The sequence below is a fragment of the Anoplopoma fimbria genome, chromosome 24 (genome assembly GCF_027596085.1).
Source record: "Anoplopoma fimbria isolate UVic2021 breed Golden Eagle Sablefish chromosome 24, Afim_UVic_2022, whole genome shotgun sequence".
In the NCBI taxonomy this organism is placed as follows: domain Eukaryota; kingdom Metazoa; phylum Chordata; class Actinopteri; order Perciformes; family Anoplopomatidae; genus Anoplopoma; species Anoplopoma fimbria.
In genome coordinates this window covers 11,412,143-11,436,912 of record NC_072472.1, presented here as the reverse complement: position 1 = coordinate 11,436,912, position 24,770 = coordinate 11,412,143, and the positions used below count along the sequence as shown (strand labels likewise).

The 24,770-nt window shown below is 41.0% G+C and overlaps 1 protein-coding gene across 1 annotated transcript in view; it reads right to left on the bottom strand.

Moving 5' to 3' along the window:
- The window catches only part of nrg2a (neuregulin 2a), a 47,768-nt gene extending 36,153 nt beyond the window's left edge, over positions 1 to 11,615 (bottom strand). The window contains exons 1-3 of the mRNA XM_054625372.1: positions 11,480 to 11,615; positions 1,877 to 2,045; positions 625 to 743 (exon numbers count right to left, since the gene is read on the bottom strand). Of these exons, the coding sequence (XP_054481347.1) occupies positions 625 to 743; positions 1,877 to 2,045; positions 11,480 to 11,567 (376 nt within the window). The 5' untranslated portion in view covers positions 11,568 to 11,615. The remainder of the gene's footprint in view (positions 1 to 624; positions 744 to 1,876; positions 2,046 to 11,479) is intronic.
- Positions 11,616 to 24,770: the final 13,155 nt, after the last annotated feature.

The window sequence follows — 24,770 nt, the reverse complement described above, 5'->3', positions numbered from 1 at the left end:
CCACCCCCAGCAGAAACACACTCACTACCCGCACTGCTTGGAACAAACACAAACTCAACACCCCACCAAATGGAAGCAGCTGTTATCAAAACTCTCTCATCTGTTACAGTACTTTGCAAAACTCAGCAATGCACACACACACACACACACACACACACTGCTGAACGAGCCTGTTAGATTCTATCACACACTCTGGAGACCCTTTTTTTTTTTTTTTTTTTTTTTTTTTTTTACAACTTTCATATACTTTCATATTCTGTCGAGCTATATTTTTACATTTTACAGTCTACTGCTTTTGTTGTGTGCTAGTGATGGTCAAAGGCACTGTGCAGTACAGTTATGTGGGATTTCACGTTGCCAGCAGACTGCAGTGAAAGAAAAACCTAGAGATCAAACCACACATTGCATTTACATTCCACTCATCTCCAAGTACGATGTACTGTTCCAGTGATTAATGGGCCACAGCCACATGTGTGGACAGTTGTTCTTCATGCATGTTACCATTGTTACATGCCTGTTTGCGATGGCTCCTTTACATCTCTCATTTGGCGAGAGAGCAGACATAAGAACATCAACTATGTACATCTGTGCCTCTTTACGTGTCGCTTAGGAGTCAGTACTCACTGCTTTGGACGTTGACAGTGCCAGTGGAGTTGTCCTTTCCATGCACGTTCTCCACCACACACGTATAATTCCCAGAATCCTCCAGTTTTGCTCTGCTGATCTGGACTTTGGAGTTTTTCCTGTGGGAGACAAACACTTGCACAGCTGAGTCAGGGGAATCAGGGCAGGGAGGAAATAGCATGGAAACGCAACAAGTGGAAACATGGGGGACGGAGAGGCAGACAACAGGGCACACAGCAGCATGGCAACAAGTCGATGATTTGATAGGTACACATAATCTCTTTCTCTGGGGCCAAATTTGGGGGTAAAAAAATGCTTACAATAAGAAATCATAGCACCAAGTGTTATCTAGTGTTCTGTGTTATAAAAGGGGCTTTTGGTTTTACAGCCCAAGTCAATAGCCTTACATCAGTAGGAGGTTTTACTATAGTTCTGTCTACTTCAGCTCTTTTTTTGCTGCTGGGTATTTTCTCCTAAAAAAACTTTCAGATATATTCTCACATGGATGTATTAAGAGAGCTGACTATGTTGTTGCCAGTGCTGCTAAGTTTACCCAGTGGTCGACTGTAGAACTGCAACAAAATAAATCCTCTGCAGCCCAAAAAGCATTTTTCTAAATGGGCCGCTATCATGAAAGAGACATCTGTAAAAGTTTTGTCAGAAGACCTCAAACTGCAAACAAGGTCAATTATGTCTCTTTATTTTATGAATTAATAAAGTGGAAAAGTCATTTATTTGTATGATGTAAAGTCTATGGGCTGAGATCACCATATCTGATTCTTGTATCCAGTGTTTTTTAATACATTCATGGACCAGGACCATAAAAGGAAACAAAATGTATGCACGGTACAGTGGGTTTTGGTCTGGTTTTACTCCTATTGGGATTCACTGAAATGTTTAACTGCGACAGGCTAAAATGTAATATAAACCCTGTAAGGTCAGTCATATCCCCGCCAATGTCTAGCTGAGGATAGCAAGGATTAGCCAGAGGTTTGACTCCATCTAGCAAAACGTGATTATTCTACTTTGTGAATTAACTGAATTGAGGATGGATGTGCTTTATTTCCTCTAAATGTTGCTTTTTTATTTGTATGAGAAAGACCCATGGGCATAAGTGGAGCTGATACATTGGCTTGATTTAGTATCTGAAGCTGAAAATAGCAACCTTGTTTCAACTTTGTGAGTGCCTCAGTCTCTTTTCATCTTACACTGTTTGTGTAAGGTTTACACGACATGGGTGACTTGTACTCACAGGCTGTTCCGTATTCGGATTTTTTTGCTTTTCTTCAGCTCGTTGCCATCTTTGAACCATCTGTAGGTGGGGGGAGGGTTCGCTGTGTTGGTCTCACACTTTACTATGAGCTTGCTTCCCTCTTCCACTATTATTGGATTCTTCATCGGTTTTAACTTTGGAGCGGCAGCTAAAAGGAGAGAAAGAGGAATAGTCAATGTTGTTAACCGCTGAAGACACAAACTTGATTATAGTTTGGTTTGCACAGTTCATTTAGGCTTGTGTTTGTTGGTGTTTTAGGAGAAACAGCGAGACAAAGAAGGATCGAGCAGAGGCGCCAATGATCATCTCTACGGACCGAGCCAACAACTCTCTCATGTGACCACCAGATGTTGTCACTAGAGACATTATCAACTTTGCCTCAGACTAATAAACAGGCTGAATTTCCCTCCGTCTTTGCTGCTATGAAAACACCTGAAGCAATATTTAGCAAACATCCACTCGCTCATGAGGAACATTTGCAACCACAAACTGACACAATAAGTAAAGAGAGGTAAGCATGAAAAGCTAATAAATAATTTACGCTATAATAACTAGTTTGTTGTGATGACAACATCAAAAAGAAACATCTTTTATCACAACTCTTTCATCTTCTGCAGTTCTTTGCAAAACTGAAAAACCGGCTCTATCACACAGTTTGAAGATTCAGTCACCTTTTACCACTTTCATATTGTCTTGAGTTTGGTCATATTTTAAACTGTACTGTTTATTATATGTAATGTTTGAGAAAAAAAAAGAAAAAAAAGGTATATTCCGTAATTTCCGTAATTTTTGTCCCAACAAGAAAATATGAAATTGAAATATGAAAATTATCTTTGTCTAAACGCACACATACATGCACACACAACAACACACCAACACTTGCCAGCTGACAGCTGCACACATGTTTAGGAGACGACTCATCCAGGGCGGAGCGAGGGAGAAGGGGTGAACAGAGGTCAACCAGGGGCTGGCCAAGATGCCCCCCCCCCCCCCATCTCTCTCACACACAAACACTCTCTCTCTCTTTATGTATAACATATACAATTTCATGCATATGCTAAACTGCGCAATCCTACAAACCCCAGCTGCTTGCTGTGCATCATCACCAAAGGATAATGGCGAAAAAACAAAGCATGACAAGCAAAGTGAAGAGTTTACACAGGTAATGACTTCAATTAAACATTGAAATAGAGGGGCACTAAAATAATCCCCTGTCGTCCTCCTGTATGAGAGACTGTCCTACTTCACTGACCTGGTAATGGCGACAAGTCTGCACGGAAAGAAAAAACGTATTAATGATGCTGCCTTTTTTTTTTCTTTATGGTTTTAAGTATAAAGCTATTTTTTGGGGGTACAGCTGGATCTAAAATAGCATTTTCACACTTCCCATTTGCCATGGCACTGTGCCAACAAAGCAAATACGTTAGCTATTGCGAAATAGTCAATGTCATGATTCTGCATTCTGTTGTTTAATATTGATCCTAACTCAGCTCATCGTATAAACCAATTACACAAGTGATCACATGCAAACAGCTTTGTCTGGCACATATGTGTATATTTAAGAGCTCGGTCTACAGAAATGAAGTGCTGTGCGTTGTAAGACCAGCCACCTCTGGTCGCCTGGCACTTAAACTCCAGAGCCAGAGGTTACAGCTCTCAGCTCCAGCTTTGACACTGAACAACTTCTCAGTTGATGCGGAACAAAAGGAGATGTTTGCCTGGTTTATTTAAGAAATATATATGCTATAAATGGAATTAGCTTAATTTGTACAACAGCCTAATCGTGGAGTGTTCCTTGACAACGCTGACGACTTTTGTTGCTTACTGACATTTGGATCTTCCATGACAAATGCACAACACTGAACACCACATACTCTGAAAGAGCTGTCTGTCTGACGTACACTTTGTGCTCATTTCCTCTGGAATCACAGATAGTCAAAGATGTCAAATTTAAAATAGCTCAAAAACAGCTCAGATCAACAGAAAAACAACTATTCTTAGATCAATAGCATCTATTTGTTACTAAAATTATTCTGTAGCTGGTAAGACAGTGTTTATTTTTTTTTATCTGTGAGCAGCTTCCTGTTGGAAAATGTGACTGATGATATTCATGGCATTTGGAAAATAAAGACAAAGATTCTAACACAGACGTGCTTTTGTGTCGAGGCACTTAGTAACCTTAATGAGCTTATTATCAGGATGGATCTTTGTGCTGCGATTGCTCCAGCTGTTAGTTCGAGATTTCACTGTCCCAAAAGGGTTTGAGACAATAAACATTCTTAATAAGAGGTTGATATGATAACATTATATAGGCAGCACACATACCGTGTATCGGCATTTCAAATCAACTCTGCGTAGAGAGGGTTTTACCAAGCAAGAACATGTTCTGAACATGAGACTCCTAATACTCCAGATGTTCTACATTACACATTTTCTGATATTTAACAAATGCAACATACTATATGGGACTTGATGTTAAATAAAGATCAGACAGGAAAATGCTCTATGGTCTGCTGATCTTCCTAATTTTCACATTAGGCTGGCGAATGGAAACCGAATCAGTTGTACTGTACGTAATGACACAGATGTTTGATACGCAGTTCCATCACACATTTTCAACAGCTGTGCTAAGGTTTCAAAATTAAATTTAGCAAAAAAAGTGTAATTTGAATCTAATTATTTAAAAAAATGTTGTATACTGCTGTATGTAATGATTTATGAGACGTTCATGCTCTCATGTCTGAATCTGTACATGACTTCTATACACACTAAACTGTGCCAGACTAAACCCAGCACAATGCCCGAGCAACGCTGCGTCAGTCATAGTCAGAGAACGGCAGGAATGAGTTTGCACCATAAAGGAATAATATTTTATACTACGCCTGGACACAGTTTTGTCCTTGCCAAGCAAATTAAACAAACTTTGTCTGGAATAGTTACAGAAACACAGGACTGCACTTCTCATCAGCGCACTGAGCCAGATGTGTAAGAGGGTCTGCTCCATCTACAGGATGCAGCTCTAATGAAGACAAGGGAGTCCATCAGACACTCCAGCTTTCAGATACAGATGTTTAACATTATACTGCATCCAGATTACTCTTCGGGGCCATGCCAAGTATTTCCAGCTCCTTAATCTGCCTAACACAAAATAAATGAATAAAAACGAATGCATCCAAACTGTCCATTAACTTGTAAAAATCATAAAATAATGTACTGTGACAGCTTGGTCAGTGATATACAGTAGTTTGTCATGTTTGGAATGAAAGATGTGAAAAACAGAGTATCATAAAGTTGATACTTTGATGGACAAAACTTAAGTACAACACAATCAAGTCCACCGAGATAAAGCATCTTAATTTAACAAATTCCACTTAACGTTTTCCAGCACCATAAAAAAGAGTCATTATCATTGGAAATAGAATAAATCTCTGAGACAAATGGTTATCTCATTTTCCATTACACCAGTGGAAAAAGTGTCAGGCAGCAACGATAAACCCCCGCCTCAACAACAGACTGATTCTCTCTTTTTGAAGCAGAGGGGCAGCTGCAGACATGGACTATAAAAACCAAATTTGAGAATAGAAGCCTAACCGGCGTGTCAACAGCTCTTGCCTTGGGTAACAGTTGGAAACCTCAGCCCAGAGAGAAGTTCAAAAACAAAGTCACTTGATGAATTAACAATGGATTGCTCGTATTATTGAGTTAACATTTCTGTTTTACTTCCAGGAGCTTAGAAAAGGAATCTGAGGCATGCCTTTGTATTTCCCCTTCTAGACAAAGTATCCCTGATTACTCCGCCGTTATGTCACTTCACTGCACGATGTCAAAAGACAAATTGCATGGCGAGACAGCAAGAGAAATGGGTTCTGCATGTGGGAATGGTCTTCAGACACTGCACACTAGTCACTGTAACACAACATCTGTTCAAAGAGATCATTTCAACAGCCTCCCACTACAATTAATACACTTTCCCCAAATAATGATCTGCTACATTGTTTATATGTGACTCAAAATACTTTACTTATCTCTCACTACTTAACTCTGCAGACATGCAACTAACAGGGTTTATTTTACTGAAATGAATAGCATATGCCTTGTGTTTCTCTGTGACAGTAAGACACAAGAAAAAATACCAACAATGCATGTCACACTTCAATGATTTCTGCTATTCTGATTTGGTCAATGCTCAATGTTTAAATAGGGTTTGTGCAAACATCAAGTCTTCATACAGTGGCACAAAAGTAGTTAGTTAACACTATGCATGGACTGCTTTTATGTCCAGATCCAGATGTGGCTGAATTAGAATCAAAAGTGGCCAAATAATTTACATTTGCTTACAAGCAGCAGAACTGATCAGTTTGGTGCCCTGAACATGTTGAAACAAACATTTTACTGATCAACCACGATCCCCGTGTTACTGTCCATCCCTACCAAAGAAAAGGTATGCCTTCACACTGAGGAATTACAGAACTGTTTCAACAGTTCTATTTATGTTATATTTATTTTGTCTATTTTAATATTGTTTTAACTTTCCAATTCTAATGTAGGAATGAAAAGTAGACTGCACTTTAAAGGGGTTTACTTGAAATATTATATTATCATTATATCACTATCATAAAATGACAATTATATTGTTTATCCCAACTATTCCTGAGACAATATATCTTTCAACAAAATGTGCTATTGTGAGAGGCCTGAGTGCAACAACTAAATGACAACAAGTTACCCTATTAACAAAGGGAGAACATAATTGCGTACAGTCAGCTCTATGACAACCACATCTTCTAGTTCTAAAACCACCAACATGGAAAACCCAAAGATACCATTTGTTAAACTGAGGTTATTTCAGCTCAACACAAACTAAAATGAGTTTTCATTGCAAACTGTCAAAAGACTAAAATAACAATATTTTTGCACAACTTAAGTAGAAACTCATGTATAAGTCCTAGCCTTTAATGGTCTCAGTGTACATTATCTTTCATGCTCTTCTGCTCTAATGATTGTTGTGACTTATTATGAAGAACAGCGCATTACTAGAATAAAATAAAACACCATATTTAAACCAGCTCCTGCTGTGTCCTGATCTTACTGCTTAGTAAATGACTTTCATGATCAGGAAATGTTCATAGCATTTTTGTACACTGTAGTCATTGTTGAATGTCCTAGCTGTGCTGTAAAAAGCTGAATGCATTTATTGTATAAGAATGATCACTTCCTTGACATTTACCTCTCAGTGGCAGGCATGTGATGTAAATAAAAATGATCAAGTTACTCAAGTGATATGGCCAATTTCAATAAGCATTAGACAAGACAATGTTAACTACAGGCTGGTGAAGAAAGCCAAAGAGATATGTTTCTCGTGAGTTGGAGGATCAAACCAGATGGAATACTGATGGAATACTAACTTATTATCTGTTGGTAAAGTGAAGTGAAGGCCACTTGCAAAGTAATCAGTGAAAATGGTCAACACTAACAGAACTGCAAACTAATGTGTATTACTTGCACTCACAATATTACATGGAAGCTCTTTGGTAAACCAGCAATTTTAAAAGTTTAATTTGTAATATGGCTTCATATTAAAACCTTTTCATTTGTCTGTAGACATTTTCTTTAAGAACCACCCTTCAAGAGACTTCTATTTTCTTACCAATTTGTGTTTTTGATTAGCTATATTGAGACTATGACGGCGAACTTAAGATAAACATTATCCATGAACGGATTTCCAGGTGTTTTATAGGCACTATAATTCTGAATGAACAGGCCAGTTGGAGTTGTATAAACTGGATATCTGATTTGTTTTCTAGTTGTTTTTTGTGCCAGCACACTAAGAGCTAATGTTGTAAGAGCAATTATAAAAAGCAAGATCATACCTGAATCGTAAGCTTTGCTTGTCTGAGGACACACATCCTCCTCTGATTGATGGTCCCGACTTAAAACATTTTGTTACTGAATAATTTGAGTGGCTCTATTTCCATTTCTATTTCAATAATAAAGGTGTGGTAGGTGCATGATAAAGATCTGGCACAGAATGAAGGAGCCAACTCTCCACTTCCACAACTAATTATGACCAACCTTATTACGCACGCAAACCCAGTCTGAAAAGAACTTGTTGAGTTTTGTCTTGAGTATAAGATGGATGGTAGAAGTGAATGGATTACGACACTATCACCAACACAAGGATGTTTATTTAGGTCAGGCAGACTGTACAGGGGTTTCTAACTGCTATTTGATAAAAGAGAGCTATACTCTAATGTTACATTGTATTAATGAGAGATTTGCTGAAATGCCATTTTGCTTTCCTTGTCTTATTTATAACAAAGTTTTTTTCCATCCCTCAGGGGTCTTTTCTTTCCAATAAGGACACACATTTTTGGCACAAATGTCTTTGTTAGGGTCTGCAGAAGTTTTCCCTTTCCAACCCTCGGCCTGCTTCATTAGAAAAGTCCTTCAACATTATTTAAAGAGTGTCAACTTTCAGCCACAATACACAGGCTTTTAAAAAAAACGAGAGACCTGATTGAGGCAGCAGAATTCCATAAATCAACACTTTTTGAAATACTTTCTGGTCCAAATCCTGGTGACTTCATATCCAGTGAGAGAGCAATTATAGCTGAGAACTACCTGCTGTGTAATCTCCTTTATTAAAGGTATGGAACTAAGTTCTCTGGAAAAGTATGGTACAGTACACGAGACAATACTGTCTTGTTCCTGCGACGTCGGTGAGGGTTGACTGACAGCCTGACACCCTCAGCGAAGAGTTCATGGGCTAGATTACCTACAATTATACTTTGACACATCTCCACACGAGAACATGTACACATGCACGCTAACACAATTGTTGTAAACCATATTTTCCACAATGCAACATAATGTACTTCAATAACATCTTGAAGTAGTTGAGATTAATATCAAGTCAAGAGTTTTAACAAATTAAAAAATGAAAAGCATATGACAATCATTTTAGCAGCCACAACTACAAAACAAAAAAGGGAGAATGAGTGTTTAACAACTTGACTGCAATGATTAATCAGGAAAGAACCAGCTATCTCATGTCTGGAAGCAAAAACACAAACATCTGATCTTAAAGTCTTTCTAAATGTCCTTTCACTTATTTATCTTCAGATCCTTTAATACAACTGTCAGGTAGCACTCTTGAGTGACACATGGGGAAATTGTCCAAACTAAACTATCATATATCCATATTTTGGTGGATGCGCGCACTGTCCATGCAAAACCACACAACATTCAAAACGGGCACTGCGTCAGAACACCAGTGAAGCAAGCTATCTAGCTAAAGGATCTTTGAATATGTTTTGAACAGAGCCGACAACAAAGTATACAGGAAGCTGGCATACTGTTCTGCTGCAGTATACATGTCAACTCTTTTAATTAATACAGAGATCACGTATGGATAATAACAGGCTGGCAACATTTATTAAAGATGCAGATCAGACTGAAGTAGTTGGTAGAGGATCCATTTGTTAAAAGTGGTGTTTGGTTCCTGTCTTTGTATTTTGGATGACCCATTTTGGGAGCATTACGCCCAGAACACCTGATGTGGTTTCACTCCACCCATGAAGAACCACCAGTGCCGACACAACAGGGATCACCCAACAGCATGTTGTCATCATGGCCTACTTTGAAAGCTCCATTTTACAAACGGTAGCAAGCATGTAATTTCACGCAGGTTTCCCAATTACCCACGATGATGACAAATGATCAGATGATTCATGATCAGACTATCATTCTCTGGATATATTTTAATTTGAATGTATTTTGTTTGATAGGGACAATGCAATACAACATTGTTCTACAAAGAAGTGTGCTGCAAAGAGAGTTTATAGCTATTGCTAATTTTCAACTCTTGTCCATAGGTCGCCTTTTAATTGTTCAGTGTAATTAAAATATTCATATCATAAAACCACAATATACCTTTTGAATTTACAGTACAATTAGCTAAAAAGGTGTACAGCTCTGGTTTGCTGTTAGCCAGCACATAACCTTTGTAGTATATCTGGAATGAATTGGATGTCAGTTGGTAATGATTTGACAGCTCTTTATGGAGAAAGCTGATTTAGATCGACATTGTGGTATTTTACAGTTGCCATTCACAATGCTCATAGTTACTCTATTCCTGTCTTGTCTTTAAATATATCTGGAAAAAGCCCTGGGGCCTGACTGTTAATACAACTACTCTGAGAAAACAAAAAATGAGAAAAGCTCTCAAAGCTTTTTAAAACTGACAAGAAAAGTGTCATCTGACCGATGAACAACAGCAGTTACAATGTTAAATGCGTTTCGGTGAAATTCAACAATAGACAAGTACAGTTTATTTAGATTTTGTGAAAAGAGAAAATAAACCTGACTATGTTCATTTCACATGGCTCTCGTCTCTGTCTATGGCAGCTGTGCTCATTGATTAGCAAAGACGCCAAAAAATTTCTGCAAGCATTCTGTGTCCCTTGTAGTTGGGAGAGCTGTTTATAGATCATGTTTATAGATCATAATCTAACTTGGAACCAGGAACAGCAATTATTTATACTCAACTTTTCACGAGTTATAAAACACAAAAATTAACCACAGATGCCAAAAACAGCTACATTAGCACATTTAAGATGAAAAGCGTCACAAGTTAAATATCTAGAACGCCTGCGGAATTTTTTTTAATTAAAAACGCTAAACCTAGTCTTGAAGGTTATCTGTTGGAAGCTGACAGTAGTGACATCAGCAGGTACAAAATGGCTACCAACATCAAGAGATGCTTACTGAGATACAGTATCTGATCACACCAAGAATGAGCAGTATCAGTAGGTGCAGTGATAATCATGGTATTGTCCTTAAAGTGTCACTGAAACGGGGGTTGGGCTTCCCCGTGACCTGAGGTCAAACTACAGTGACATGCTTCAGCTTGTAGGATCCACCACTGAGCAAGCACAGTGCTACGTTCAAGACACTGAAAGACAAGCAGCGCTTCAATCCAATGTCAAAGTAGCTTCCAGCTAATATACCAACAGACTTTCATTTTGGATGACTCACCACTTACTCATAATTAAGTTCAAAGTAACTCGAGAAACTGTTAACCCTGTCAAAAAGTGTGATATGAATCATATCACTTCTAAGGACAAACCTGTGATATGTGGCAGAAAATTTGTGAAAACTATGCCATGAATTAACAGAAATCTTTTTTTTTCCTCAGAGAGATTATTATACAACTGTGCGTTGGCTCTGAAAGCTCCAGAGCTGGTTTAGCTGAAACTTCAGTTTTTAGCTGATTTTGTAAACAAGTCATATCATTTCACTTTTCTACAATTCCAAAGTGCTGCCAAAACCAGATGTGCCTCTACACGCTGTCCACATCGGGAGACCGATCCATGTGACAACCTAGCAGCAAGCTTTGACAAGCCAAGGTGATACTCTGTCCGAAACTTCCGTGATACAGACGCACAAACTTTATCTCACTTTTCTCTCCAAGACTCACTCACTCTCTCTCACACACACACATAAATGCAATGTACATAAACACATATGTATTTGTATATCCATAAAATGTTACACAGAAACCACCTTTAATTTATTTTTTACCTGCTGTGGGATCAACCTCTTTCTCCTTTTGTCCTTTCTTACCCCCCTTCTTTCTCCCTTTCTTATCTTTCCTCTTGTTCTCCGTCATGCTGTCAGAAGAAAGTAAATCCTCTCAGGAGAAGACACCGAAAAAAAAAAACCAGGTAGTCCTTTTAGGAACGTGTGGCAAGTGGGCACCACCAGACTCTGAGCCTGTTAAGAGCGTCTCTGCTTCTATATAGACTCACACCAATCAAGTAAAGCAAGGAACCACCTACTCACAGCAGGGCAGAGGGAGAGGGAGAGAGAGGGAGAGGAAGGGAGGGAGGGAGCGGGGAGAAAAAATAGGGAGAGAAAGGTAGAGAGGCAGTGCTCGAGAAACTCCAAGGAAAAAAAAAAGGGAGAGAATACAGAGGGAGGGAGGGGAGAAAAGAGGGAGGGAGCAAGGAAAGCATTTCCCATTGCTTAAAGGCAATCAACTGTTCCCTTATTGGATCTATGAGATAAGCAGTGGCTCTTCCAGGCCCTGCAGCCACAGCTGAGGACCGAGAGAGACCCGGTCCACACAGAAATCTGAACTCTACCCATTCAAGCTCCCCACTGCTTGTAGCCAGCTCCGTTTCTAGTTCCTACCTCGGGAGCATCTTCTCCTTTCTAATGACCCCCATGCAAAAAAACCACAGCAAGACCACTTAAATTGTCCCCTCTACACTGCTGACCCCACCCAGATAATTCAGGCGGAGACCTGCCCCTTGCCAGGTTGATGTCGAGGGTCCCAAAACACTTCACATCTGGTCCAGATTTGCAGAGCACAGATTCTGCAGATATGTGCAAGAGAGTGGTGTGTGTGTGAGGTGCCAAATGTCAGATCACAATCTGCGACAGACTGCTCCTTGCAAAATGTACACAAATCATCTCTGTCTTCCCTACTCTGCTCCCCTTCCTCACCCTCTCTTGTCTGTCAGCCCCCCTCTCAGTACGACAGGCGAGTTGCAGCTTGTCTCGCTCTTTCACTGTCGCTGTTAGCCAGGTGTCATCAATGTCCACGCAGCAGCAAGGATTAAGCACCATTAAAACCAGCTTTAATCTTTTAAAACTCTGCTTTATGCATGTAATACCAGCCTTCTGCAAATAATATTCTGAAAAGGTGAGTGGGCATATCACCGTCTGTATTTTCTATGTATGTCAAAAGACAGTTTGAAAGCACAGAGGAAAGTGGGGCAAGGGGAGACACATATAAAGGAGGGGCAAAACTGAGCAGAAGCACATGTGTGGCTGCAGAAAAAAAAATGTAATCTAAGAACATAACTTTCTAAGAGTGGCGATCGACTCCCTGCCTGATTGTAATACATCAGGAGGATGTTTGACTCAGGTTTGCGTAAGACAATATATGATGCAAACATCTGTTTATCTTCATTTGACAAACTGTGACTACATGACGATGGCAGTATTCTTTAAGCTGCTGTATTAGAGTAAGTGTTTTCTAATTTATGTTTACTGAACTCCGCTGTCCTAAGTGGCAACAAAATCAAAAACGCATCGAAACGACAGCAGAGTGAAAGAGTCTGTAGATGAGTCATCTGCGGGGCCCTCCCAGGGTTTGTCTCAGTTCAGCCCTCCGAGGAGTCTTGCCGATACTCGGGAGGAGGAGGCGGCGGCAGCGGGGATTGGAAAGGGGGCAAGCAGAAGTGTCATGTCTTAACAGGTCAGCGCACTCAATGGCATCAGCCTCATCTGTGGGCGACTAAAACTGGAGGGGTCAAACCGAGGCCAGGGGTTGGACACGTCAATCAGGTCCACTATGGGCGACATTTCCGACTCCAGAAAGAAAATAGCTCTTTCCTCTCTCCTCTCCTCCCGACGGCTGTTCTCGATGATCTAATCTGTCAGCAGAGGTAACTGAGGGCTGGCAGGGGCTACGGTGTGTCAGAGAGCTGCCCTATCCCCCCCCCCATCCAACCTCAACACTCACTTCCTCCTCCACTATTCAACAAGACGAGACTCGTTCCCAGGGCCCGTGTGCGTGTCTGGGTGGGCGTGTGGTTTATGTATGTGTCAGAAATGTGAGTATCTGTGACGTCAGGACGAAAGAAAATGGCACTTTCAGGATGATGGGATGTGGATTTAGTCCGTCTGTGCACCACTCACGGCATTTCTCAACCTGCTCCTTCAAGAGCCCACGTTTGTCTAAAAGCAGAGCCACACAAGATGCAAATTAGTGAAATGTAATATCGGCTGACATGAGTTATGAGCGTGTTCTGCACATAGTTGTGGGAGAATTGGGAACAGGTTAACCTCGGGGTTACTTTGGACGTCAATATGCAGCTCTTGTCTCAAAGTGTTTCGCAAACTTGCCCGAGCTGCTGCTGAACTGTGAGCAAATTCAAAAAAATTGCATCATGTAGCAGGTTGGATGTGAAAATGTGTGAGTTCTCTGAACACTATACTCGCCACAGCTGTGTCCCACTTGGCAAGAGTTACATAAAACATGGATATGCAAAAAGTGGATGCACATACACAAGGAAATGGGAAGGAAATGAGTTCCTAGAAACCTACACACTATAAGAAAATTATAGTGTAACATTTTTTGTTTTACGACCTCAAGATTTTGTGAAGAGCCTTAAAAGAGGTTGAGCTTTCATATATGAGCTTTTGGAGTACAACACGAGTGTGAAATGAACGCCATTTTTCACACCCGGACACAAATATGGTCATGGACATGTGCGTCTAAATCTCTTTCTCTTTTTTTTCTAGTCTACTCAAAAGCATCTGCTGTTTTTCAACAGCCGTTGGCCGTCCTTGGATCAGGGTCTGGAGGTGGAGGGGCACAGAGGGCTAGTGTGGGAGGAGCATCAGCTGAGGAGCACATCCAAAAAAAAAATCAAAAAAAAGAAAGAAAAACAAGGCCAAGCCCTAAAAGTTCTGACATGGATCCTTTGTGTGCCCGACTCATAAATGCTCCACAGGCCCCATCTCTGCCTGCCTCCTAATCCCTCCTCGCTGCCCCCCTAGAAAAGGGGGAGACAGCTCTCCTGTATGATGGAGCGGAGCAGCTCCCTCCTAACAACAGCATACCTGCACATCATCACATTGATACCGCTCAACAGCACTCCTGCCCTTTCACAGGCACCCAGAGTTTATCTTTTTAGACATAATGGCTAAACAGCCATTAGGTTTTTGTTGTTTACATCTGTCAGCCTTTTTGCCAACAAAGTGTATATGGGGGTGGGGGTGGGGGTGTGGGGGGGCTTAAAGGAGCTTATAGTGCCTGCTTTTAACACACGTCTGTAGTCTTGACTATCAGAGGTGGGGTTAGGGGGGGGGGGGGACGACGACAAACACACACACACACACACACACAACCCCTAAGAGAAATAAATGGAGAGGACAAGAAAAAAAAAGAGAGAGGGGGGACGGAAAGGGGAGGACAAAACAGAGGGCAAAAAGTGAAAAAAAAAGTGATTTGAGAATGAAAATAATGTCCTCTTCATCATATGACAGAAAACAGCCCCACCTGCTAATATTCACCTTTCAACAAGGCATCTGCTTCAGAGTGCACTGAGGTGTGATGTTGAGAAAACACATGCAGGCTGCCCGATTTACTGAAATAAAAACCTGCACATCCAGCAGCGGTATCTGTTGCAGTACAGACAGGAGATTGCGTTAAACACATAAATACAATCTGCTTGATAATGCCAATGTCTTGCTGCTTTCTGTTGAAATGTGTGTACTTTGAGAGTCTGTGCAAACGGCTCTCTGTATGAATGACACTGAGGACTTATGTCACTGGGCAATGCCTTACAGACAGACACGAACACAAATCAATGTCAGTGACATCTGGAGGCCCGAGGAAGGGGCTTTTATTCTCAAGGTCGGCTGTGCCAAGGTCAACTGAGAATCCAAATCTGAGTGTTACTAATGACTCTGCTCAGCAACAGCTGAGATCAGGATCACAAAAAGAGACCAAATATCACATCCACTGTCTCATTTACAAAATAGCAAACGGATGGGTGAATTCAAATCAGGCACGGCTGTTTTGGTGTTTAGAAATCAAAGAGACAAACAGCAAGAAAGCATTTAAGTGTTAAACAAGGAAGTGATCCTGGGTGGATACAGCTCTTTGACGTTTCCGCAGCACATTGCTGTCACCATGGTAACCACAGTCTTAAGGGTAGCAACTAGAGTGTTTGAGAGAGATGTGGAAGGGCGGAGTGAGGATGAGAGAGACAGGGGGGGAGAGAGAGAGAGAGAGAGAGAGAGAGAGAGAGAGAGAGAGAGACAAGAAAAAGATGCAAGCCAGAAAGTAGAAGATAATGTGTAAGAAATACAATGGGGAGGAAGAGTGGGAGTGGCAGAAACAAAAGAAAGGTAACACGGGAAGGTGATGAGGAGGTGCGGAGCAAAAAAGAACGTGAAACAGAGAGCGAAACAAAAGCAACAGAGAGAGAGAGAGAGAGAGAGAGAGAGAGAGAGAGAGAGAGAGAGGTATCCAGTGAGCAGCTGCAGCCCGGCCACTGTATCGCTCCATAAGAGAGATGTCCACAAGTAAGCCTGTGCCAAGCCTGCTGGGAAACACTGCAGTAGCATCTCGGAGAGGGAGAGATGACAAACATCAGCACTGAGCATGCTCCACTCTCAAGGCCACTGACAAAATGAGATTTCAGCTCTTTAGCCTCTCAGTTTGTTTCACTTCTCCAAGCTCTATTCCAGCCTATCATCTGTCACTATCCAGCTATTCATGAGCACATCACACCACCGGAGCCTCTCCCTGCTTCAGATGTGTGGATAAAAAAAAAAAAAATGTGACTGATGTGTCAGATAACTGATTGATGTAATGGTAAGAGGCATCTTTCCCACTTACGGCCACGCTGACTCACATTGTGAAAGGTTTGATCGGGGCCGAGAGGAACAAGAGATGAGCATAGCAACTCATCAGCCAATGGGGCATGATACTGCAATAACAGGCCAGCAGCACAGCAGCCTCTCTCTCTCACACACACACACACACACACACACACACACACACACACACACACACACACACACACACACACACACACACACACACACACACACACACACACACGCACACACGCACACACATCTCTGTGCCTCCAAACTCTTACTCTATCGTCTTCCTTATCTGGACAGCTGCCAGAGCTGCATCACAAATGACAGCCATACATTTGTGTGAGACCTGCAATTAAGCTCATGTTGATTTATTTTTTTTTGCTCTTTCTTGTTCTGCAGGCAGACGGACAGACACACCCATGCTGAGACACAATTGAGTGCTTTTCAGATTTTATAACTGAAAATTGACGCCTCTTTTTGGAATCAGTCATGGTTGAGTGATGATGTGTGTGTGAGAGAGAGAGAGAGAGAGAGTGTGTGTGTGTGTGTGTGTGTGTGTGTGTGTGTGTGGTAGTAGGATAGTAGAGGATGTCAATTGCCACTCAACTTCTACTGTGGCTAAGGTAGCAAACTCTGCAAAATTATTTCTGCCTGCTGATACCATTGGTGATAAAACTTTGTATCAAAGTTGACATGCTACATCCTCATTTATATCTGTCTGCGTTGATAACAAAGAGCCTCTCAATTGGACAATAATAGCTTTTTAGTGTGATACCGAAATAGCACGAAACGATCTTCACTGACAGATGCTGTCTGAGCATGGCTTTGATGATCCTCTTAAACAAAAAAAAATCTGCTCTATCTTCTTAAGGCCGCCTGATCAAATCTCTCTTTCCACTCTGTATTTTTCCTCTTTTAAAAAATATTTATTTTCTTCCTCTCTCTCTCTCTCTCTCTCTCTCTCTCTGTATGTCCCCCTCCCTTCAGTCTAAGGGAGAGATAAAGAGGTTTGTGTGACTGCAGATTGACTTGAAGATAGAGGCTGGAAGCAGATCTCTTCCACCTCCTCATTCTGCTCTTTCTCTCCTGCTCTTACCCAGATGAATAGACAAACAGTCTCCCACATGCTCTCACAGTTTATCAAACACACACCCACATAGAACCAGGTCTTCATGCAAACACATATGTGCGCTCTCACCGGAGAGAGGACAACACACACTCAATCTAAGTGTCCTCGGGCCGACAGAGTATACACTGTCACACTCAAACACAAACATACCCCCTCAAACACGCACATACGCATACGCATACAAACACACAGGTGCATCCACGTGTAAATAAAAGAAGCACATGGGTCGGTGATGCGTTCGAAATGGACCTGTTTTCCCACTCCTGATGGGCTTAATACAAACCATTCCCCCGTATCTCAATTACAAAACAGACTTTTTAAGACACCACATCTGAATCACGGCATAACACCAGGCTTGTTACGTGTGTGGTTTTTTTCCATTGCGCACACATTTGTCAATAAACTAACAACTGACTAAACTTTTTCTACGTCTTACATGTCGTCATTGCATATCAAGTGTGAAAAAAAATACGTGAATAAAAAGCCTTGACGCTACTGAGTCTTAAAATACAATTTTCAATGTTTAGTATAGGCATAAATGTTATCATTTTTACTGTCTGTACACGCTCACTTTTGTCTCCTATTATGCTTCGTATTATTCACAATACAAAGACTTAATCTCAGCGAAACGATTCCCCAACCTTCACAAATTTGTTTGAGCAAGCCCATGGCTACAATAGTAAATAAACATTTAACCCGAGGAGTGAAATAAGTTCATGATGAATGCCACTTCAATCATCCACCAACCTTTCAAACATGTCTAAAACCCACTTTAAACTGCAGAAGTGTAAATTACTACGAGGGAAAACAAGGGAAGGTTGTGCCCTTATCAGCAACCCCCCCCCCCTTCAAAAACATGCGTGCATCCGCTCTCTCTGCTTTGCATTCTTCACATCAAATCAAATTCCTTTTGTGCTCTGCACTTGTCCTTTATCTCCAGAATGTGCTTTTAGAGCAGCACAAACATGTCATGATGGGGACACTGCGAGGAGTTTCACACAGAGTGAAAACAGCTTCTTGGTCAAATCATTTGCATTTCTGCTTTTTTTTTTTTTTTTTTTTCCTCTCATGGCTGAGCTTGGACTTATCAAAAGTCTGTCTTATCTCTTTGTTTGTTTTTTCACCAATGGCTTTTTCCTGGAAAACAGGCCACTACGCATGTGTGAGCTTAGATCACGCTTTGGAGGCATAAGCCCAGATCAAGGCGGTCTCAAACTGAGCGAGCTTGATAAGTGGGCAAGAGAGTGGCCCCGGTGGACGCTGCCAGGATGGCCTCACACTGTGCTCTGGCAAGTCAGGCATGACTGACAGGAAGCCAGAACCCGTGGTTGGGTCATCTCAGAACGACAGGATGACTGCACCGGCCCACAAAACCCTCGCCACCCATCCAGAAGCAGTTCAAATTCATCTCCAAGCGCACCAGCGACTGACAACCCCGATACTAAGAAGGAGGTCAAAGCTAGCTAAAGCTTTAATTGTTCTAAATAGGCAAGCCACGGCCAGTTTGAGCAGCTTAGCGAAGGAGGAGCAGTGCAAAAGCTTTAGCCTAAAATCTAATAGTTGAGTTTTGGCCAATAGAGTATTAATTGTTGCTCAAATGGCATACAGTAATGAATACTAAAACCATATTTGTAGAAAGAGGGGAGCGCAGGTCAGTTTCAACTTGTTGACCGCAAATAAATGAACTCAAACTGTTGACCAATAGTTTTAGCAGCATGGCATTACAGACTTTTCACGGGATAAAAGGAGCGACTACCTTTTGCATTATTTTTTCATGCTACTTCTTGTGTTGTTTTGCAATGCTGGCTTGCTTACAGCGGTTTATTGGCCCTCGGCCATTGGCTGTATGATAACTGTCTGCTTGCAATCCTAATATCATGGAGACAACAAGGGAATGAAAAGGAACATGCCTAGACAATGCGTAGCAAAAGTACACATCCCAACAGATGTGATGGAGGCAAAGCGGAAACGGGGCTACAGGGCTCACACTACAGGGACTTTCTGTAACACGGATCTTACGGTCTTTTACAAGTACAACAGACCTCTGTGAGGAATGTTGCTTTCTCATTTTGGATAAAACCCCCGGAGTTAAGGGCTATCAATATCGCAAATGAGATATATTCCTCTTTTGTCTGCATTTGCTGCAGTGAGGTGATGGTTGGTGTGCTGGTCTGTGGGCCAGCTGGGACACATCTCAGTTCACCCGTGCGCGCACACACACACACACACACACACACACACACACACACACACACACACACACACACACACACACACACTCACACGCACCCCCACACACAAACACACGCACATACTGAAGCTCGCTCTACGCTGCTCACTATCTTTCAACAACAAGCTGAGCAGGGACCAGACGGAAAGAGGTCCTATTTGTGCAGGAAGATAAATACACTTCTGCACCCAGTCCTGTCCCCTCCAGATTAGAGCAACACAATAATGAGCAGAAGCACTGGTGGAAGGTCAGAAGAAAGAAAGGGTAAAGGATAGAGTAACAGCCCTACTAGCAAAACACACACCCCCGCACACATACATGCCGGAGTAATCACGGACAGACACGCATGCTTTTATCTTTATTTATCGGAACTTAATACTGTGTGTCCCTTGTTCTTTGCATGTGAATGTAACCATCAAGTGTGTTCTTTGTGAAGTTAAACTATGTCTCTTATGAGTACAGATGAATCCCCCTGTGGGGACTTTTGTGGGGATTTTTGTTGATTATTCCCAAATCATTCACTCTGGAAGACTTCCAGGTTATAACAACTTGATGGCGTCACAGCTTTTTAGGAACATTGACAGCACTCATGGGTCGCCGTGGGGTTCAAGTATCTGGTCATCCTGTTTGATGACAGTGAATCAAAAATGCGTCTAAATATCCACACACATACTGTAAATATCCAGGAATGTGTGCGTCAAGTTGTTTACAAGTTATTCTGTGAGTCAGCAGATTCATAATCTTTTATCAGCTCCTCCTCTGCGTTATGTCCAGGAAGGTAACCCTCAATCGCGGACCACAGAATTAGGCAATTCATCTCTGCTCCACTATGAAAGCATGTTTTCTCTTAGGTCTGCTGAAACTAAGCTCTGGCTCAAAGCAGGAGACCCCTACACTGTTGAGGGATACATGATTTTCTATTGGTCCACTTCCAAACACTGCTAACAAGCCATTCCATTCTGTTTAAAGTCTTTTCATGTTAAGACACACATCAATCCACACCTACAACATACCTGAGGAAACAAACCTTCTCTCAGGATATGTGCTGTGTGTGTGGGGTGAACATGGCCGGACACGTCCCTTAAACACACCGGGAGGCGCCCAGCAGGAGTGCCGGCAGCCCCTCTTTTCAACACTTCAGCACGCTGCACACAAACACAGTTGCCCTTCCCATGGTCCTTTTGTTCCTTTTGGTTTTGTCGTAGATCCTTTCATGGACACTGTCAGCTTTCTCTGGACATTTATAAAAGACAGTTATATTATACGTTTGGACAAACACTCACTTCCACGTATTCAATTTTTTTCAGGACTACATGGTGTTAATCATGTTTGAATCACTGCGCAAATGCAGACAAACTAGCCATCTCACAACTGACGCAGGAAAAACATGCATATGCTTGCCGACCCAGAATTATAGCAAATGCACTCAAATTTAGACAATTACCCAAAGAAAAACACACCCAAGCACTGGCAAGCATCTACACAGACCTGGGAAGAAATGTTCTCATACTATGTGCATACCTTTTGAGACTCTCTGAAGCTAAACTTGATGCAGACAAATAGAATTGGAAGAGACTAGTTTTAGTTTTAAAAAAGGTTTTAAAGGTAGAATATGTAGGTAAACATAGTTTTGTAAGGGAATAAGAGTAGCATGCAAGTCCCAGTAAATTCTCAGTTTCCTGTATTGGAACAACCGTAACCATAACATCACCGAAAAAAAATAGCCCAAAGACTTCCTTTAATGATAATCTTATAATGACGTTAACATAACCTTGTAAAATATACAAATAAAACCAGGAGTTGACACAGAAGCTGGTGCCTGGTGAGAGTGAAGAGATGGCCTGGGGGGCTTATGGTAAATGAATGCCAGAGAATGAGTCTGCAGTGAAAGGCTATCTCCTGCACTGTCCTTCAGTGTCACGCTGCTTCCTGTGAATCTACCTGACACCTCGGTGAGGAGCCGCTGCAATGAGGAAGCCCAAATGAATAACTGATGAGCAGGTTTCATGCACAAACTGCTTATATAAATCAATTCCGCAAGCTCCATGTTCTAAACAGCGCTGACTTGCATACACTTTTAAACAGAATCACCAAAGCAACTCTCACCAAACACAGTACGATGCACAAACACACATAGCAGACCAAATATGCAACATTGCTCAAGTTTTAACTTGTGTCCTTCATTGACATTGGCAACAAGACAATGCACTTATTCTTTAAGATTTTGTGTGACATTGCACTATAAATATACGAAAGCTGAGGTTGTCATTGACGACGCTAAGCTGTTTACACAAACCTTTGATACCCTGCGTTTGAGGAGCACTGTTGACATCTATAAACCAGTTTATGGAATATTATGGAATGTGTTTTCTGCGGCGCTACGCCCACAGTTAGAAAATATCTACAAGAGAAAGAACATGAAAATTTGTGCCCGCCAGCTTCACCCTCCCTTCTTGGACGGAGCAATAGCAGGTTACTTTTACACAACATGCCAAAACAATGTTGATCTCAACAGTAATTTGTGTGATCATGACAGTCCTAACAACAAGCCTGGTGTTATGAGCAATTATGCTCTTCATAAAAAGTATCCATCAACTGTGAATCTAACCCTGCATCAGTATGAGTATGTGCAGAGATAACAAGCACCACCAGTGGGTAGAGAACGATTTCACATGCCACAGTAACCAGTTTAATATGAGAGGGAGCAAAGCGGCTTAATCAGGTTTCAGATCGGGTTTTTTCAGAGTTATGCTATTTACATGCATGGATCCAGAGCTGGATTAACCGGACTGAACGGGGTTAATAATAAAGCAGTCAATAGATGTAAACAAAGCCAAATGCATATGAAAAAATGTTAATAGCCCTGAAAGAAATGATTGGCAGCGTTTTAAAGCAAATAATAGTAAATCTGTCTGTCACATATGTGTAGTACAGATTTAAAGAGTAAAAAAACTTTATTTTCTGAATAAAACACATTCCAGACTCCATGGTGAAACAGAGGGAAAATAAAGTTTTATAAATGGAGGTGGATGATTGATTTGTTTTTGTTTTTTTGGTTGCAAAACGACAAATTGACGGTCAGGCTAAACTACAGTAAAAGACAAAGAGGCCTTTTTTCTGTACAACTAAATGTACATTTCCCTATTTCTAACTTTAGTCCCGGATTTCTTGTTTAATTCTCTTGCTATTTGTGACTTTAAGGGGTTAATTTTGTCAACAACCTTTTCATGCTGCGTACAGAAAAAAAAAGTTTTAAATATTTAATTACATGCACTGGCTGCAGCCTGTAAAGGAAGAGTATTGCAGCCCAAGATAGCTGCAAATTACTGAATGATTTAAAAGGCAGGGTAAACTTAAACTGCCTTCACGAAGGAGAAGGATACAAGCCATGAAGAGCAGGCCGATATAAACCCATTAAACAGTTGTATCAAGTGGGGAAGATGAAAAAAGGCCATATTAGGTTTGTGTTTACGTTAGTTTACGTTTTTTGTGATTAATTTACAATGATATTCTAATGGTGGTACTTGCCTTATTTTTTTCAATGATATTTGTGATTAAAAAAAGAAAGAAAACTGTATTCAGGATACTATTTTTGTAAGGTATCCTTCTTATCTAATACAGTTGTATTTAAAAGTTACTGATCCTTTGTCTTTTGGTGAATATCCATCACTGGAGGCAGCCTAGGATTTATTTTATATCTACACAACAGCTCTGATTTATTACTGGACATCTTTTTGACCTCAGCCCAACGCTGTAGATGATGGCTTCTCCCTGAGGGACACCATTAGGGTTAGTTTAGTCAAATAACACACCAGCTTACAGCCGACTGCAGTATTTAAAGCACAGCAGTAACACAAGAAAGATGGCTTCCTTTTGTGAACAAAAATTCAATCCAAATGGCAGAGGCTTTCACAGTTGTTATCCTGTGCATATCTCACAGGCCGTGCCGTGACTGTGGGCTTTTCAGTGTTTTTGACACAGCTCCAGCCGCAAGGGCAGGGAGTCTAACAACTGCTGTGACATTCCCAACGGACTCATCCCTTTCAACTTTTCGGTGTTTCTCCTGCTTCCTGATCCTGATCATATACTGCCTCATTGTGGTGAAGGCAACATTCTTCAGTGGGTTGAAAAATGGAGTCCCAATTGTTGAAAAAGCAGAGAGACAGTGTGTAAACTGTGATCAAGGGGGCTAAAGCCAAATACAGTAATGTTTTTTGTTAGACTGCTGTTCTGTTTAGTCTGATATTTAGTGTTCATTTATTTTTGTCATCTCAGATTAAAGTTATAATAAGTAAATGGAGGTTTGGTTGTTACTGAACAAACAGCTGCTTGCTGCTGGGCGGTAAAAGTAGGGACAAAGTCCAAATAGCTAAACTATATAAACTTTTGGGAATTTTTTCTACAATTTTAGTTCTGCAACTAACAAAATATCTATGCATTTGTACAGTGTTTTTTCATTATGCTTGCAACTTCAATGCAAGGGACTGTGTTTCCTGTTCAACAGTGTATCTAAGGTTGAGATTTAGGGAGTGAAGGCTAGATGTAAATACAGCTTGATGCTCTAGATATTCTACAAATAACATATTAACCTCAAGTTATTTAGCAGATGATTGAATCTGTGACATCTGTGATTTAAAGGCATACTCGTAGCAGTAATCAGATGTCCAAACAACCCTCTTTTTTGGAAGTTTTAACACCACAACATTTCTTTCACAAATAGATAAGATCTTAGAAACATGGTAGACCAATTGCTTAAGATGTTTACATGAGCTATCTTCATCTTCCTATAGTGACCTCAAAGTCTACATAAAAAAAGCCATCATTACTTTGATACAAGGTATATACTTCATTCAGGCCTTGTGGATGTAGATCTGGAATCACACACAAATACCAAATGATCTCATGGAATAAAACTGATAGTATTAGACAAATCCAAATGCAGTTTTTATCACCAAAGCCGTAAGACATACTAAATGTGTGTCCCCTCTTAAAATAGTAAAAGAAATCTGTTTTGCTGCTCCAGAAGCAGCTTTCATCCCATTTTATGAATTTTAGCCAGAGATTAATGGAGATTATTGGTTGTGACATTACGTACTAGCTGT